Source organism: Tursiops truncatus, chromosome 5 (genome assembly GCF_011762595.2).
Source record: "Tursiops truncatus isolate mTurTru1 chromosome 5, mTurTru1.mat.Y, whole genome shotgun sequence".
NCBI classification, from domain to species: domain Eukaryota; kingdom Metazoa; phylum Chordata; class Mammalia; order Artiodactyla; family Delphinidae; genus Tursiops; species Tursiops truncatus.
The window spans coordinates 87,730,369-87,747,290 of record NC_047038.1 but is presented as its reverse complement, the minus strand read 5'-3'; the positions used below and the strand labels follow the sequence as shown (position 1 = coordinate 87,747,290).

General features: G+C 38.3%; 1 protein-coding gene across 2 annotated transcripts in view; it reads right to left on the bottom strand.

Moving 5' to 3' along the window:
• SLC4A4 (solute carrier family 4 member 4) overlaps positions 1 to 16,922 on the bottom strand; it is a 307,296-nt gene that overhangs the window by 146,498 nt on the left and 143,876 nt on the right. For both annotated transcript variants that reach the window (XM_073805320.1, XM_019932691.2), the window contains one exon: positions 4,029 to 4,105. In XM_073805320.1, coding sequence (XP_073661421.1) covers positions 4,029 to 4,105 — 77 coding nt within the window. The remainder of the gene's footprint in view (positions 1 to 4,028; positions 4,106 to 16,922) is intronic.

Sequence of the window (16,922 nt, the reverse complement as noted above, 5' to 3'; positions counted from 1 at the left end):
AGGTAAAATAATAAGATTTTCTTATCTTCATAGCTGATTCCATATTCACATGAAAAGCAGAACTAACCCACTGCATTTGATAAGCACCCGTGGCAGTTGTAAATTTTTTCAAGCACAGAAAAGAAATAAAAGGTGATAGAAAAACAAATCAATCTAAGGTAATTGGGGAAGATAACTGGATAAAGAAGAAAAAAAATCCTCCATAGCAACAAAATAGAGGAGATTATTTATGTCCATTTACAAGTAGATGAGCTCCAGATGTATTTTCTAAAAAATCTACTTCTCCCCGGGTGTTTTTTGCTTAATAAATATAACATCCAAGTTGGAATACTGTTGAAGCATTGAATCACCTAAATTTTGGCGATGCTCTTTCTTCTGCTGTTAACTATTTTGAGCTATTTCTCAATAAAGCAGCCGCTACTGAAATCATAAGTACATAGGCTTGGCACAGCCAGAGAGAGAAAGTGCAGTCCACGGATTTGTTTCTTCTGTTTTCCCAAAACAGAATCTTATAAAAAACATGCCCTCGAATTTTGTCACTATGTAGCTGTCAGAAAGAGAAATTCTGCTCCTCTTCATATCTCTGAACATGAAAACCATTTCTTGTGCTACTGGGAAGTTATACAGCTCCAGGAAGTCGTGAGGCACCATCGCAACTATTCGAATTGTATCCAGGCAGAATAATCAATCAGAAAACTTCAGTTCCAGTTGGATGGAAGTTTCTTGGGCCAACTTGGAAAAGCATACAGAACAAGTTTGACTACTGCCAAGATCATTTCCAGGACATTGGCTAATTAATTATAAAAGCTTTTTCAAAACAAATTTGAGCCTGGCAACCTTTTTTCCCGACCAGACAGAGAAAAAAACAGGTTAAAAAAGAAAAGCCCCAGTTTATTGTGTGTGTGTGTTTTGTTTTTTTTGCCATGGCTTCATCTTCTTAGCAAGCCCATTTTCTTCTTCTCACCCGAAAATGATCGAGGAGCTTTTGTATTTGAAGTTAATAAAATTGTTAAGTATAGAAACAGGAAATAATTAGTTTGAATTTGTACTCTACCTTTAGTTATAGAGGAGATGAATGGGTCAATTACAAAGCTTCTCTTCAAACTTTTTGGTGGGAAGCAAAGAATGGAGTTTCTTTCTCTTTGGAGGAATGAAGGGCTCATTGGATGAGCTATGCCTATTGTATTAGATAAATGAAGAAGGACAGTCGCTCTTATAATGATATACTCATCAACTACATTTTCTGGCTTTGAAAACAAAAAGAACAAACCTCCTGAATCAAATCTTCCTGGTTTCATCTTCACATGAACCTTGATGAATATGAGATGTCGGTGACAGGCATCAGAGATTCTGGTTTTAAGGACCACAAAGGCTTTATAGTGTTGACTTTAAAAATGCACAATGTGAGAGCTGCGAGTTAAGTTTTATCTGGCGCACAATGAGGACTGCAGCCGGGGAGACAGCAGTTTCAGATAACTCTGAGAAACTGCTCCAAGGAGGCAGGGGGAGGAGCCAGGATATATAAGAGTTTTGCAACAAAGGGCAGGCAGTCTGAACGTCACAAGATTATTGTTAATTAAAGAAAACCAGACATCTCAAGTTACGGAATTTAGCACTTTTCTATATATGGGACGATGCAAGAGTCAGAGCTCACTGAAATCATTCCTTTGATATGCACCTCAGCTATCTGGGGCCAGGATCCTGTTTTTTCACATCCTGAGTTTCCTCAGGACTCACCTTAGGGAGTCTGTTGGCTGCTAGATGGCAGGTGTTCTTTTCAGCCCTGAGTTTCCTCAGGGCTCACCGGCTCACGATGGAGAGCTGCAATCCTTGATGACTGTGACATCCTTTGTTTATTAATATGGCAGGAAATATTCCATTTATAAATATCCCATTCCATTTATAAATATTCCATTTATCAATAGCAAAATCAACACCCTAAATCATAATGTTCTAACCTATTTCTTCTAACACTGGAATCAAAATCTCATGTAATACACATCATAAGTCATCAAATTTCTTCTGCATATGCTCAGATATGAAGACACCCAAGAAGGTAAGAAATTTCTCTCAGCATTTACCAGTGGCAATTGACAAACTCCTGACAAGAACTGTCCCCAGTAAAAGAAGCCTTCCTGAAAAAGTGTCAACCAGATATTCCTGACTCTGCCTTATCCAAGCCCCTGGCAAATCTCACGATCAGAATGTCGTTTGGTAAATGCTGTAGGGAGCCAAAATGTACAAAATAGTTTTGAGGAAAATTCTCAACAAGTCCTAGTGGACTGAGGTTTCCCTTTCACTACTGGTATGAACCTGCCAATGAATCCAATATTTAAATGATCTTCTCAGAAGCCACTGCAATGAGAAGCCCTCGCACCACAACGAAGAGTAGCCCCCACTCGCCGCAACTAGAGAAAGCCCACACACAGCAACGAAGACCCAATGCAGCCAAAATTAAATAAAATTTAAAAATTTATTTTAAAAAAATAAATAAATTTTAAAAAGGGCTTCCCTGGTGGTGCAGTGGTTGACAGTCCACCTGCCGATGCAGGGGACACGGGTTCGTGCCCCGGTCCGGGAAGATCCCACATGCCGCGGAGCGGCTAGGCCCGTGAGCCATGGCCGCGGGGCCTGTGCTCCGCAACGGGAGAGGCAACAGCAGTGAGAGGCTCGCGTAACACAAAAAAAAAACAAACAAACAAAAAAAAAAACACATTTCTTTAAAAATAAAATAAACAATAAAAGTGAATAAACTGCCTCCAGGAAGCAATAAATAAATAAATGATCTTCTCCCACAGTATTTCAAGAGGTAGGCCAATGATAGGGAGGAGAGCTAGCCATATTAGCATTTAAGGTTGGGGGGGGGGGCAGCTGTAAAAGTCAAGAATTAATCTCAGTGCAGAGGTGGAGGTAATTAAGCCAAACCAAAGCAGAGTCTCTCTTCTGGGAAACACATGTAAGTTACGATGAGAAAGATTACAGCAGATTTCAGAGAATCTTAAAAGTCGGGATAGTCTGAACTTCACTTGATATAAGCCATTATAAGCTTTTGATCCAGGGGAGAAATATAAGAACAATGATATGAAAAGTGTATTGAATTGGGAGAAAATGGGGACAGGATTAATTCCCAAGGCTTTTCTAGCAATCTGTTCTGAGATAATGAAGGCCCTACTAGGGTGCTGTTGTTTAGAAGGAGAAGGAAGAAAGAATCCAAAAGCCATTTCACAAGAAAGAACATAATTTCACCTTCCCTGCACTTTTGAGAGTTCACCAAGGTCTAAAAAACCTCTGTCAGTTAAAGAAGAACATTGTTGTAAACAAGGCTTCATTGTCTTAGAAATACATAATTCAGATTTCTTTATTCAGGTAGAATTTTCAACCAATTAGTCCAAATAACTCATTTCATTTTTTAATGTAAAGTGCAAAATTATACCCAGTCACCATTTTCTACTAGTTTCAAGCCCAGATACCCACCCAACTAGGAAAATGGACCAGTTTCTACCATATTCTTTTTAAAAGAAAGCAAATCGAGATTCAAAACCTAATTACTTTTCATTTCAAATAGGTTACTTCCTATATGCTTTAATAGATAAACATACAGCTAACAAGACTGTCATTACCTTTGCCTGAAATATCCCCTCAAAGTTAACAACCGCCAGCATTTCCTACCCCTTTACAGTTTACCAAACCAGTTTTTTCCACAAATCATCTTATTTAACCATCACAATAAACTTGAGGTAGGAATTAATATTACTATTTTAAAGCTAAGAGAACTGTAGCTCCAAGATTTAAACTGCCCAAGTGAATTCATCTATAAGAGTTGGAGTAGAGACTCTTATCTTCTGAACTTCAAATCCCTTCACACACTGCTTCCCCTTCCCTCAGAGAAGGTGAAAAAAACAAAACAAAACAATCTACACATGTTCGTTCGTTTTAAGTTAGAGGACCATCATTTCTAATCTTTTCCCAGCATCTTCTAGATATACATTTAGTCTTACATTTCAAAGAAGCAGGAATTCTTTGCTTACCTGGTCCTTCTCTGGTTTATCAGAGATGTCATTCAGACTGGAAGAAGTCAGATTCCTGTGGGCCATGGCTGGGCTACCTGGAAAAACAGAAGTGAACCCTAATTAAAGACTTCTTGTTAACAACACAAAGAGTTTGGTTGTACATTTCATGACCACTAGTAGATGACGATGGGAATGGTGATGATGTTTAAGCTACATTAGGATTCTCCTGAACAGGTTTCCAGAGTTGAAAAGTTAGTTTAGAGCACTAACATGGTTAAATGAAAAATGTATAAAATCCCAAATACTTTCTTTAAGTCTTCTGGCTCCGTTTCATGATAAGTTAAACTTTCAAAGAAATGTGTAAAACAATAAGCATAAAAATAAACTCACTCCTGTTTTTGGTTTGCCTTTTGTTACGGCCCTTTACACACATCCTAATCTACCTATTTCTGTTGCCTATAGAGATGGGCTTTTTCCTCATCTCAGTAGAGCCAGCGCCAGGGGAAAAAAAGGCCTGGACCTCCTCTCCCCCAGCCTCTGCAGTCCTTCCTAGGGCACCACTTGCTCTGATCAACCCAAAAAGCCATCTGCACTCCATTCTCTGCCTAACACTTTGATCAAGAATATTTCTCCGTAATGGGCATCTGATCCAGAATCCCCATTCTTTGCCTCAAAGCAGTGTTATCACAGCTCCCCTTATTTCCTGCATTCCCATTTGCCAGACTAAAGTAAGTGTATCCCTTCTTCCCCTTAACACGCCAAACTTCTTATTCAAGTCAAGGGATGGATTTCATCAGGAATACTCCATGGGAACCAAGCTCCCCAGCTGTAAAGCTGCCGCAGGTAAAATCCATTGGCAATCCAGCCAGTGACTTCAGACATGGTTATATGAGAACAGAGAGGAGGGACATCTAGAAGAGGGATAGACCATTTTCAAATAGACTGGTTAATCAACAAAATACTGAGCTTTCATTCTGCAGGTGAACCTGAAATTTCCAGGCTTACTAAGCAAAAGAGTAATTCTTCAAAGCCAGGGTGTTTAACCACCCCCCCCCCCCCGCCCCCGCAGTGTGCTGAGTAATGGGTTCACCATTTAATCCCCTGTGATCTGACTCAGGCTGGTCTTCACACCAAGAGGACAAGGGTTGAAAAACAAGCATCAAGGTTCGAACACAGCTTCACATTTACTTCCACATAATTCTTTAGATTACGGATTTCCATTCCTTCAGACCAAACCTTCTACACATAATTTTGCAAGAGACTCAAATCTACCCCCTAATAATTTAACGTCTATATAACAGCAGCTCTTTAAATAATATAATTGTCTTTAACTACTAGATCAATTTTCTTGAGTTGGCAAAACAGGATATTTTCCACTCTGCTGCATTTCATTGAGTAAGCATGGCCTAGATCTCTTAAACACTTTACCTGGTAGGATGTTTTATTCTAGGAAAATCTGAGCACAGGGCATTCTTCAAAGGAAAGTAACATGTGAAAAACTGCTTTATGAGCAAAATTAAAAGAAGCTCTTTGAAAGCCACATTCTCTTCTCTGAACCACGTACTAGGTTTCTAGTGTCCACTCAACACAAAAGACACCAAGACACCAGGCCCAAACAAGAATGCCTCCAAATAATGCTGGGCTTGAAACTAAGGAAATGATGAGTACATACAATTTTATACTTTACATTAGAAAATAAAACTAGTCTTTTGGACTAAATGGGTGAAAATTCTACCTGCATAAAAGTCTGAACTAGATATTCTTAGTGCAATGAAGTCTTAGCAAACCCTTAATCATAAGTTAAAAGCAACTTATGTAAATGAATAGATGAGATTGATTTCTAATTATTAAATCAATTGTACATAAGCAGCAATACTGAAATGAATTTGAAAGCAATTTTTCATTAAGTAATTTAAATTTCCTGGGCAATAGTCTAAACTCCCTGATTTGCTTTGGAAATTCTTTATAAATACTACAAAGGTACATTTCAACTCAAGCACTGTCCTAATTGCTGCAAAATATGAATAAGTAGAAGCCAAATGAGTAAAGTTTCCATTATAATGGTAATCCTAACTGATGTCACAACTTTTCCAAGAAGCCTCATATACTGTCTCATTTCTGAAAGACAGTTATAGGATGGCTATCTATATTTGTACTATATGGGGGAGTAGGGAGGCACAGGGATAAGGAAGTTGCAGGAACCAGATGGGGAAGAGGAGGCCAAGGTTAAGAAACAATCACATCTATTGTTCCTCCCAACCTTATCTGATTCTCATTAATAAAAGTAATATTAACAGCTTCACTGATGTTTAACTTTGTACTACACTGAAAGAATTCAGAAGTCAACACTTTTAGGTAAACCTTAAGCAAGATGATCCGCATTCTTGCATCTTTTCCCATCTCCCTCCCTATCAAACTCTCCACCCCTACCCTGCAACACCCTGAACCAGGGACAAAAGCTTCCCAATGTTCTAAATCAGTGGTGGCCAAAGTGTTGTTCCCAGACCAGCAGTATCAGCATCACCTGAGCACGTGTTAGAAATGTAAATTCTTGGAACTCACCCCAGACCAACTATATCAAACTCTGGGCAAGGGGTCTAGCAAGGTGGGTTTTAACAAACCTTTGAAATGATTTTGAAGCAAGCTAAAGTTGGAGAACCACTGCTCTACATAAATCAGTTATCTTAACCGGAGGCTGTGTCCGGGTCAGAACTGAATTGAAAGAAACATATAACTTGATGTAGCAAGAGAGGTAGCTCTGATAAACTTGTCCTCCTCCAAGCCACTGCTCCAAACTATCGTATCTCAAGCAAATCATTAAGTTAGCATCCTTGCCACATAAACACACACAAAAAGATCATACATGGCCCTTCCTCTAAATCCTCGCCTACACAGTCAAATAAATAACTTTGTTAACAGAACTCACTGTTTAATCAGACTTTTCCAGAAACATATCACCCAAATCAAAGAAGACAAGGACAAGATATTACAAACCAGATTATATCTGGGAATCAGAAATTTCCGTGTGGCACTTTAGCAAACCTGGGAAACTTACACAACAGGACCCTAACAATGTTCTACTGTGGATATTTTGCACCTAACAGTCAACAAGACACATTGTCAGGATAAGTCAGTGCTTTCTAGAGTTTTAACCTATGAGGTGAACTCATTATACTGCAATCTTGAGTGAGTGGGGGTAGCAGAGGCAAATGTCACCTTGTAACAAAAAGGTGAAATACAAGCCTACCCCAAACCATACTACTTATTGTGCAAGTGATGATTCACCTACTCAAAGCTACCACTAATAGGCCTTTTCTATCTAATATCCAGGGTGAATGAACATCTCATAACTGGTCTCGGTCCAAAGGAACTTTGTTTATTTATTTATTATTGTTGAATTTTATTTTTTTATGCAGCAGGTTCTTATTAGTCATCCATTTCATACACATCAGTGTATACATGTCAATCCCAATCTCCCAATTAATCACACCACCATCCCCACCCCACCGCGGCTTTCCCCCCTTGGTGTCCATACGCTTGTTCTCTACGTCTGTGTCTCAATTTCTACCCTGCAAACCAGTTCATCTATATCATTTTTCTAGGTTCCACATATATACGTTAATATACGATGTTTGTTTTCCTCTTCCTGATTTACTTCACTCTGAATGACAGCCTCCAGATCCATCCACGTCTCTACAAATGACCCAATTTCATTCCTTTTTATGGCGGAGTAATATTCCATTGTATATATATATACCACATCTTCTTTACCCATTCATTTGTCAATGGGCATTGAGGTTGCTTCCATGTCCTGGCTATTGTAAATAGTGCTGCAATGAATATTTGGGTGCATGTGTCTTTTTGAATTACGGTTTTCTCTGAGTATATGCCCAGTAGTGGGATTGCTGAGTCATATGGTAATTCTATTTTTAGTTTTTTAAGGCACCTCCATACTGTTCTCCATAGTGGCTGTATCAATTTACATTCCCACCAATAGTGCAAGAGGGTTCCCTTTACTCCACACCCTCTCCAGCACTTGTTGTTTGTAGATTTTCTGATGATGCCCATTCTAACTGGTATGAGGTGATACTTCATTGTAGTTTTGATTTGCATTTCTCTAATAATTAGTGCTGTTGAGCAGCTTTTCATGGGCTTCCTGGCCATCTGTATGTCTTCTTTGGAGAAATGTCTATTTAGGTCTTCTGCCCATTTTTGGATCGGGTTGTTTGTTTTTTTAATATTGAGCTGCATGAGCTGTTTATATATTTTGGAGATTAATCCTTTGTCCCTTGATTCATTTGTAAATATTTTCTCCCATTCTAAGGGTTGTCTTTTCATCTTGTTTGTAGTTTCCTTTGCTGTGCAAAAGCTTTTAAGTTTCATTAGGTCCCATTTGTTCATTTTTCTTTTTATTTCCATTACTCTAGAAGGTGGATCCAAAAAGATCTTGCTGTGATTTATGTCAAACAGTGTTCTTCCTATGTTTTCCTCTAAGAGTTACATAGTGTCTGGTCTTATATTTAGGTCTTTAATCATTTTGAGTTTATTTTTGTGTATGGTGTTAGGGAGTGTTCTAATTTCATTCTTTTACATGGAGCTGTCCAGTTTTCCCAGCACCACTTATTGAAGACACTGTCTTTTCTCCATTGTATATCCTTGCCTCCTTTGTCATAGATTAGTTCACCATAGGTGCATGGGTTTATCTCTGGGCTTTCTATCCTGTGCCACTGATCTATATTTGTTTTTGTGCCAGTACCATATTGTCTTGATTACTGTAGCTTTGTAGTATAGCCTGAAGTCAGGGAGTCTGATTCCTCCAGCTCCGTTTTTTTCCCTCACGACTGCTTTGGCTATTCGGGGTCTTTTGTGTCTCCACACAAATTTTAAGATTTTTTGTTCTAGTTCCGTAAAAAATGCCACTGGTAATTTGATAGGGATTGCATTGAATCTGTAGATTGCTTTGGGTAGTAGAGTCATTTTCACAATATTGATTCTTCCAATCCAAGAACATGGTATATCTCTCCAACTGTTTGTATCATCTTTAATTTCTTTCATCAGTGTCTTAGAGTTTTCTGCATACAGGTCTTTTGTCTCCCTAGATAGGTTTATTCCTAGGTATGTTATTCTTTTTGTTGCAATGGTAAATGGGAGTGTTTCCTTAATTTCTCTTTCAGATTTTTCATCATTAGTGTATAGGAATGCAAGAGATTTCTGTGCATTAATTTTGTATCCTGCTACTTTACCAAATTCATTGATTAGCTCTAGTAGTTTTCTGGTGGCATCTTTAGGATTCTCTATGAATAGTATCATGTCATCTGCAAACAGTGACAGTTTTACTTCTTCTTTTCCAATTTGGATTCCTTTTATTTCTTTTTCTTCCCTGATTGCCATGGCTAGGACTTCCAAAACTATGTTGAATAAGAGTGGTGAGAGTGGACATCCTTGTCTTGTTCCTGATCTTAGAGGAAATGCTTTCAGTTTTTCACCATTGAGAATGATGTTTGTTGTGGGTTTGTCATATATGGCCTTTATTATGTTGAGGTAGGTTCCCCCTATGCCCACTTTCTGGAGAGTTCTTATCATGAATGGGTATTGAGTTTTGTCAAAAGCTTTTTCTGCATCTATTGAGATGATCATATGGTTTTTATTCTTCAATTTGTTAATATGGTGTAGCACATTGATTGATTTGCGTATACTGAAAAATCCTTGCATCCCTGGGATAAATCCCACTTGATCATGGTGTATGATCCCTTTAATGTGTTGTTGGATTCTGTTTGCTAGTATTTTGTAGACGATTTTTGCATCTATATTCATGAGTGATATTGGTTTGTAATTTGCTTTTTTTGTAGTATCTTTGTCTGGTTTTGGTATCAGGGTGATGGTGGCCACATAGAATGAGTTTGGGAGTGCTCCTTCCTCTGCAATTTTTTGGGAGAGTTTGAGAAGGATGGGTGTTAGCTCTTCTCTAAATGTTTGATAGAATTCACCTGTGAAGCCATCTGGTCCTGGACGTTTGTTTGTTGGAAGATTTTTAATCACAGTTTCAATTTCAGTACTTGTGACTGGTCTGTTCATATTTTCTCTTTCTTCCTGGTTCAGTCTTGGAAGGTTATACCTTTCTAAGAATTTGTCCATTTCTTCCAGGTTGTCCATTTTATCAGTATAGAGTTCTTGTAGTAGTCTCTTAGGATGCTTTGTATTTCTGTGGTGTCTGTTGTAACTTATCCTTTTTCATTTTTTATTGATTTGAGTCCTATCCCTCTTTTTCTTGATGAGGCTGGCTAATGGTTTATCAATTTTGCTTATCTTCTCAAAGAACCAGCTTTTAGTTTTACTGATCTTTGCTCCTATTTTCTTTGTTTCTATTTCATTTATTTCTGCTCTGATCTTTATGATTTTTTTCCTTCTACTAAGTTTGAGTTTTGTTTGTTCTTCTTTCTCTAGTTCCTTTAGGTGTAAGGTTAGATTGCTTAGTTGAGCTGTTTGTTGTTTCTTGACGTCGGATTGTATTGCTATAAACTTCCCTCTTAGAACTGCTTTTGCTGCATCCCACAGGTTTTGGATCATCGAGTTTTCATTGTCATTTGTCTCTAGGTATTTTTTTTATTTCCTCTTTGATTTTTCCAGTGATCTCTTGGTTATTTAATAACGTATTGTTTAGCCTCCATGTGTTTGTGTTTTTTAGGTTTTTTTCCTTGTAACTGATTTCTAACCTCATAGCATTGTGGTCAGAAAAGATGCTTGATATAATTTCAATTTTCTTAAATTTACTGAGGCTTGATTTGTGACCCAAGATGTGGTCTATCCTGGAGAATGTTCCATGCACACTTGAGAAGAAAGTGTAATGTGCTGTTTTGGGGTGGAATGTCCTATAAATATTAATTAAATCTCTCTGGTCTGTTGTGTCATTTAAAGCTTGTGTTTCCTTATTAATTTTCTGTTTGGATGATCTGTCCATTGGTGTAAGTGAGATGTTAAAGTCCTCCACTATTATTGCGTTACTGTTGACTTCCTCTTTTAGAGCTGTTAGCAGTTGCCTTATGTATTGAGGTGCTCCTATGTTGGGTGCATATATCTTTATAATTGTTATATCTTCTTCCTGGATTTATCCCTTGATCATTATGTAGTGTCCTTCCTTGTCTCTTGTAACATTCTTTATTTTAAAGTCTATTTTATCTGATATGAGTATTGCTACTCCAGCTTTCTTTTGATTTCCATTTGCATGGAATATCTTTTTCCATGCCCTCACTTTCAGTCTGTATGTGTCCCTAGGTCTGAAGTGGGTCTCTTGTAGACAGCATATATATGGGTCCTGTTTTGTATCCATTTAGCAAGCCTGTGTCTTTTGGTTGGAGCATTTAATCCATTCACATTTAAGGTAATTATTGATATGTATGTTCCGATTACCATTTTCTTAATTGTTTTGGGTTTGTTTTTGCAGGTCCTTTTCTTCTCTTGTGTTTTCCACTTAGAGAAGTTTCTTTAGCATTTATTGTAGAGCTGTTTTGGTGGTGCTGAATTCTCTTAGCTTTTGCTTATCTGTAAAGCTTTTGATTTCTCCATCGAATCTGAATGAGATCCTTGCTAGGTAGAGTAATCTTTGTTGTAGGTTCTTCCCTTTCATCACTTTAAATATGTCATGCCACTCCCTTCTGGCTTGTAGAGTTTCTGCTGAGAAATCAGCTGTTAACCTTATGAGAGGTTCTTTGTATGTTATTAGTCATTTTTCCCTTGCTGCTTTCAATAATTTTTCGTAGTCTTTGATTTTTGCCAATTTGCTTACTATGTGTCTCGGCGTGTTTCTCCTTGGGCTTATCCTGTATGGGACTCTCTGTGCTTCCTGGACTTGGGTGGCTATTTTCTTTCCCATGTTATGGAAGTTTTCAACTATAATCTCTTCAGATATTTTCTTGGGTCCTTTCTCTCTCTCTCCTCCTTCTGCGACCCCTATAATGTGAATGTTGTTGCGTTCAATGTTGTCCCAGAGGTCTCTTAGGCTGTCTTCATTTCTTTTCATTCTTTTTTCTTTATTCTGTTCCACAGCAGTGAATTCCACCATTCTGTATTCAAGGTCACTTACCCATTCTTCTGCCTCAGTTATTCTGCTATTGATTCCCTCTAGTGTAGTTTTCATTTAAGTTATTGTATTGTTCATCTCTGTTTGTTTGTTTTTTAATTCTTCTAGGTCTTTCTTAAACATTTATTGCATCTTCTCAGTCTTTGCCTCCATTCTTTTTCCAAGGTTCAGGATCATCTTCACTATCATTATTCTGAATTTTTTTTCTGGAAAGTTTCCTATCTCCACTTCATTTATTTGTTTTTCTGGGGGTTTTATCTTGTTCCTTCATCTGGTACATAGCCCTCTGCCTTTTCATCTTGTCTATCTTTCTGTGAATGTGGTTTCTGTTCCACAGGCTGCAGGATTGTTGTTCTTCTTGCTTCTGCTGTCTGCCCTCTGGTGGATGAGGCTATGGAAGAGGCTTGTGCAAGTTTCCTGATGGGAGGGACTGGTAGTGGGTAGAGCTGGGTGTTGCTCTGGTGAGTAGAGCTCAGTAAAACTTTAATCTGCTTGTCTGCTGATGGGTGGGGCTGGGTTCCCTCCCTGTTGGTTGTTTGGCCTGAAGTGACCCAACACTGGAGCCTGCCTGAGCTCTCTGGTGGGGCTATTGGTGGACTTTGGGAGGGTTCACACCAAGGAGTACTTCCCAGAACTTCTACTGCCAATGTCCTTGTTCTCACAGTGAGACACAACCACACCCCCGCCTCTGCAGGAGACCCTCCAACACTAGCAGGTACGTCTGGTTCAGTCTCCCATGGGGTCACTGTTCCTTCCCCTTGGTCCTGATGCGCACACTACTTTGTGTGTGCCCTCCAAGAGTGGAGTCTTTATTTCCCCTGTCCTGTCAAAGTCCTGCAATCAAATCTCGCTAGCCTTCAAAGTCTGATCCTCTGGGAATTCCTCCTCCCGTTGCCGGACCCCCAGGCTGGGAAGCCTGACGTGGGGCTCAGAACCTTCACTCCAGTGGGTGGACTTCTGTGGTATAAGTGTTCTCCAGTTTGTGAGTCACCCACCCAGCAGTTATGGGATTTGATTTTATTGTGATTGTGCCCCTCCTACCGTCTCATTGTGCTTCTCCTTTGTCTTTGGATGTGGGGTATCTTTTTTGGTGAGTCCCAGTGTCTTCCTGTCAATGACTGTTCAGCAGTTAGTTGTGATTCTGGTGCTCTCATAAGAGGGAATGAGAGCACGTCCTTCTACTCCACCATTTTGAACCAATCTCGAAACTTTGTTTCTTTAAATTTTATTTTTATAAAAAGAAGAAAAAGAAGAAGAACCAGCCTCGAGTGTATAATCATAATTAATTTCTATATCACTGTATTTTGGCCATAAGAAAAAGAAAGATTTTGAGAAGTACATTTTCAAGCAGTTTCACACAATCAAAAACAATTTCATTTTCAAAGTACCCACTTGGCAGGTACATACTGTCTTCTATAAACATTAATTGCATTCTGTACTAAGTTTGAAAATCACTGCTATTCTTTAGCACACATGTCGCAATTCATAAAGTCCTTTGCAATTGTATCTATTATATACAATAAAAAGGAGTGAGGAGAATGTACAGCATAGAAAGGTGATGATACTTGTATGTGTACATATTGGGTAAAAATGTAAACATGTATGCCATGCAATGCACATAAACTGACCCCCCATATCATACCCTTATAATAAGCCTATACAATATATTCTCTGTACCCCCACTGACTCATTGATACACTTTTCCCCCTTTGTTGACATAACAAATCTACTAGAAAATATGTATACCTAAGATTAAGGGTCAACTCATCTTTTTGAGTATAAGTACGTTAACTTACATTATCTTAATCCTCACATAAACACTTTGAGATTAGTATTATTATTACCACTTTATACATAAAATGAACTTCAAGGAGGTTAAGTTCATGATCACACAGCAAGTGGTAAAACTGTAATTTCAATCTGTATCTCATAATACCAATCCCATTACCTCTGGGGTGGGGGGGTGGGTCTCTCTATGTTATTTACATAAATAAACATACAAACATCATCATTTCTAATGAAGAGAAAATATAATGTATAACCGCAAAGAATATATTCTATTTCCATGCCAATTACATGCAATATAAAACCACCAAGGATGCTTAAGGCAGAAATGTTCTTGGTTTCCAATTTAGCTGTTCCCAAAGATGGAGTTTGCATATCTTTACTTTTTCATTTTCATAAAGAAAAGGAGAAAAAGATTGAACTCAGCTAATCTGCTTGCCAGAGTGATTAAATAGTAGCCCCAAACCACAGCTCTGTGACAAAGAAGAAAGGATGCTAAAAGCAATAGCAAAGTAATTATAAAAGCAATAATGCCACATGCTTCTGAATGTCCTAATTCATAGTCATAGCCAAGGTGTCTGTAAAATTCCACAATGTACATACAGCCAATTCTCCATTATTTCCATATTAGTTTTGTACCTTTCAAGGTACTCCAACTGCAATTTCTTCCAATTTCAACCACGAAAAACAGGAATATAATGCAACAAGGAGAATAAATCACTTGGGATACTCACAATGAGTTTGACTGAGAAAGTCTAGAAGGAATGGCTGGGATAAGCTTGTATTTTGTCAGATCAGTTTCCTAGTCTTCCATAGCAACAGACCATCAAGAGCTGTCCCCACCAAAAATAATTTAAAAATAAGCATGTCATCAAGACCTCCAACCCAGTGTCATTGCCCACCTCTAAATAAAATACAGAAATATTTAAAATATAAATATTAGGGGGCTTCCCTGGTGGTGCAGTGGTTGAGAGTCCGCCTGCCGATGCAGGGGACACGGGTTCGTGCCCCAGTCCGGGAGGATCCCACATGCCGCGGAGCGGCTAGGCCCGTGAGCCATGGCCGCTGAGCCTGCGCGTCCGGAGCCTGTGCTCCGCAACGGGAGAGGCCACAGCAGTGAGAGGCCCGCGTACCGAAAAAAAAAAAAAAAAAAAAAAAAAAAAAAATATATATATATATATATTAGACTAAGGAAAGTTTAAAATATTACCAGAAAGAGCTCTTTGAAAGAATTTCATAACTAACAGAAAATCAGTTTGGATATTTTCGCTTGTACAATTTTTAATTATTTTGTTTTATTTAGAGGATTTCTGTTGTTTGTTTGTTCATAATTTAATATAATATAAACTCCAAGAGTCCAGAGCCAAGGCCCTTGGTTTGTGTTGCTCACAGTTATAGCCTCAGAGCTTGGCACTAGTGGCACTTAATAAATATTTGTGAATGAATGAATAATAGCAACTGGGTATCATTTTACTTCCATTTGGAGTTACTACTATAAACACTACTGTTCAAACTCTATTTCCTATGGAGGGAGATGCTGTGTGCACACTCCAAGAAACTTTAGACTTGGAAAGCCTTAGAGTAAATAAGGAAGAAGTTTGTAGCTGGCCCAGAACTAACAGAATGGAAAGGCCCTGCCAAACTGGGTAACAGCCTGTCAGTCAGTCAGCAGTGGGAACAGAGGTAAGAAGCAATGAAAGGGAGAATAGGAAACCCCGTGTGCAAGAAGAATCAGATGAGAATGAGAGGAGAAATACGAGAAGGTGTCACGACCTCACTGAAAGGAAAGGAGAGGCTTGGGAAGAGAAAAGTCTGGGGGAACAGAAATAACTCAAAGAAAGTGATCAGCTTGGAAAGTAAAGCAAATTTGGAGAAAGGAAGAATACATCAAAAGATCCAGATAACTATCAAAGTAGTTGGGTCAAGCTCTAATCAAAAGCTGAAGTCATCCCTAATATACGGGGTAAGGATGATGGAGAAGACATCCTTATAGAGAGAGCTGGAAGTGTGCAGAGGCCAGACCAGAGCAGAGCAAACACAAAGACTATTCTCTTTCTTAAAGACCATTCTCTATTATTTTGAGACCTCTGCTGTCCACGTGGCCCTTTGTAATCTACCCATCCTCAACTTCCTTGATCCTATTCTCTCCTGTTTTTGAATTTTCTGAACTACTCTGTGGACTTTTCCCAAGATTCAACGTTAGGTCTTAGACATCTCAATGTCAAATACGCAACATTCATCTCTTATAAGTCTTTTCAAATTTCAACCATCAAAAGCAAAATGCTCTAACCCTAGTGACTCCCATTCTAATAATATTGCACATGATATTTAATTTTTATTATGATCTAAAATAGGAGTTTAATTTTTAAAAGGCATTTCATTCCTTTTCTGTGCACACACAACACACACATACACATACACATAACATTTTAAAAATCTCTACTCAGCTGAGGAAAAAAGTTCAGAAACAAACAAGGACTAGAAAATTTATTAAAATAGGAAAGTCCCCATAAAGGACTTCAGGGAATCTGTGGTCCTTGTGATCACATACAGTATTTGTAACTCTTTGTGTGTCACCTGTGCACGCACACACGCACAATATAATACTATGAACCAAAAGTTATTCTGTCTAAAGAATATAGGTGGAACTACATAAAATAATTTTTGACCTTATCTCATGAAAATAGAAAAAGAAAAGAACAATGCCATCGCAAGACTATGCTAGTCAGTAAAAGGGTAAGTGAGAAAGACTGATGGAAGATTATGACAGAACAAAACAAACATCTCACTGTCTTCATTCCAAAAAGGCATTGAACCAAAGTGATTTTACTAAATGCCCTTAGGCCAAGTTGAGGAATTTCAATAGGTCCCCGCAGCCACATCATTCCAAGAACAGGTACCAGTGTCTGATTTCCTAATTTGGGCCTACTCTCTTGAATCTATATGTTAATACCAGATCCAAGATATAGTAAAATTTCACTAAGTCAGATTAATGGAGAAATTCTCTGAATTGATGAAATGTCTAAATTTAAAACAATTTAAGAAGGCTA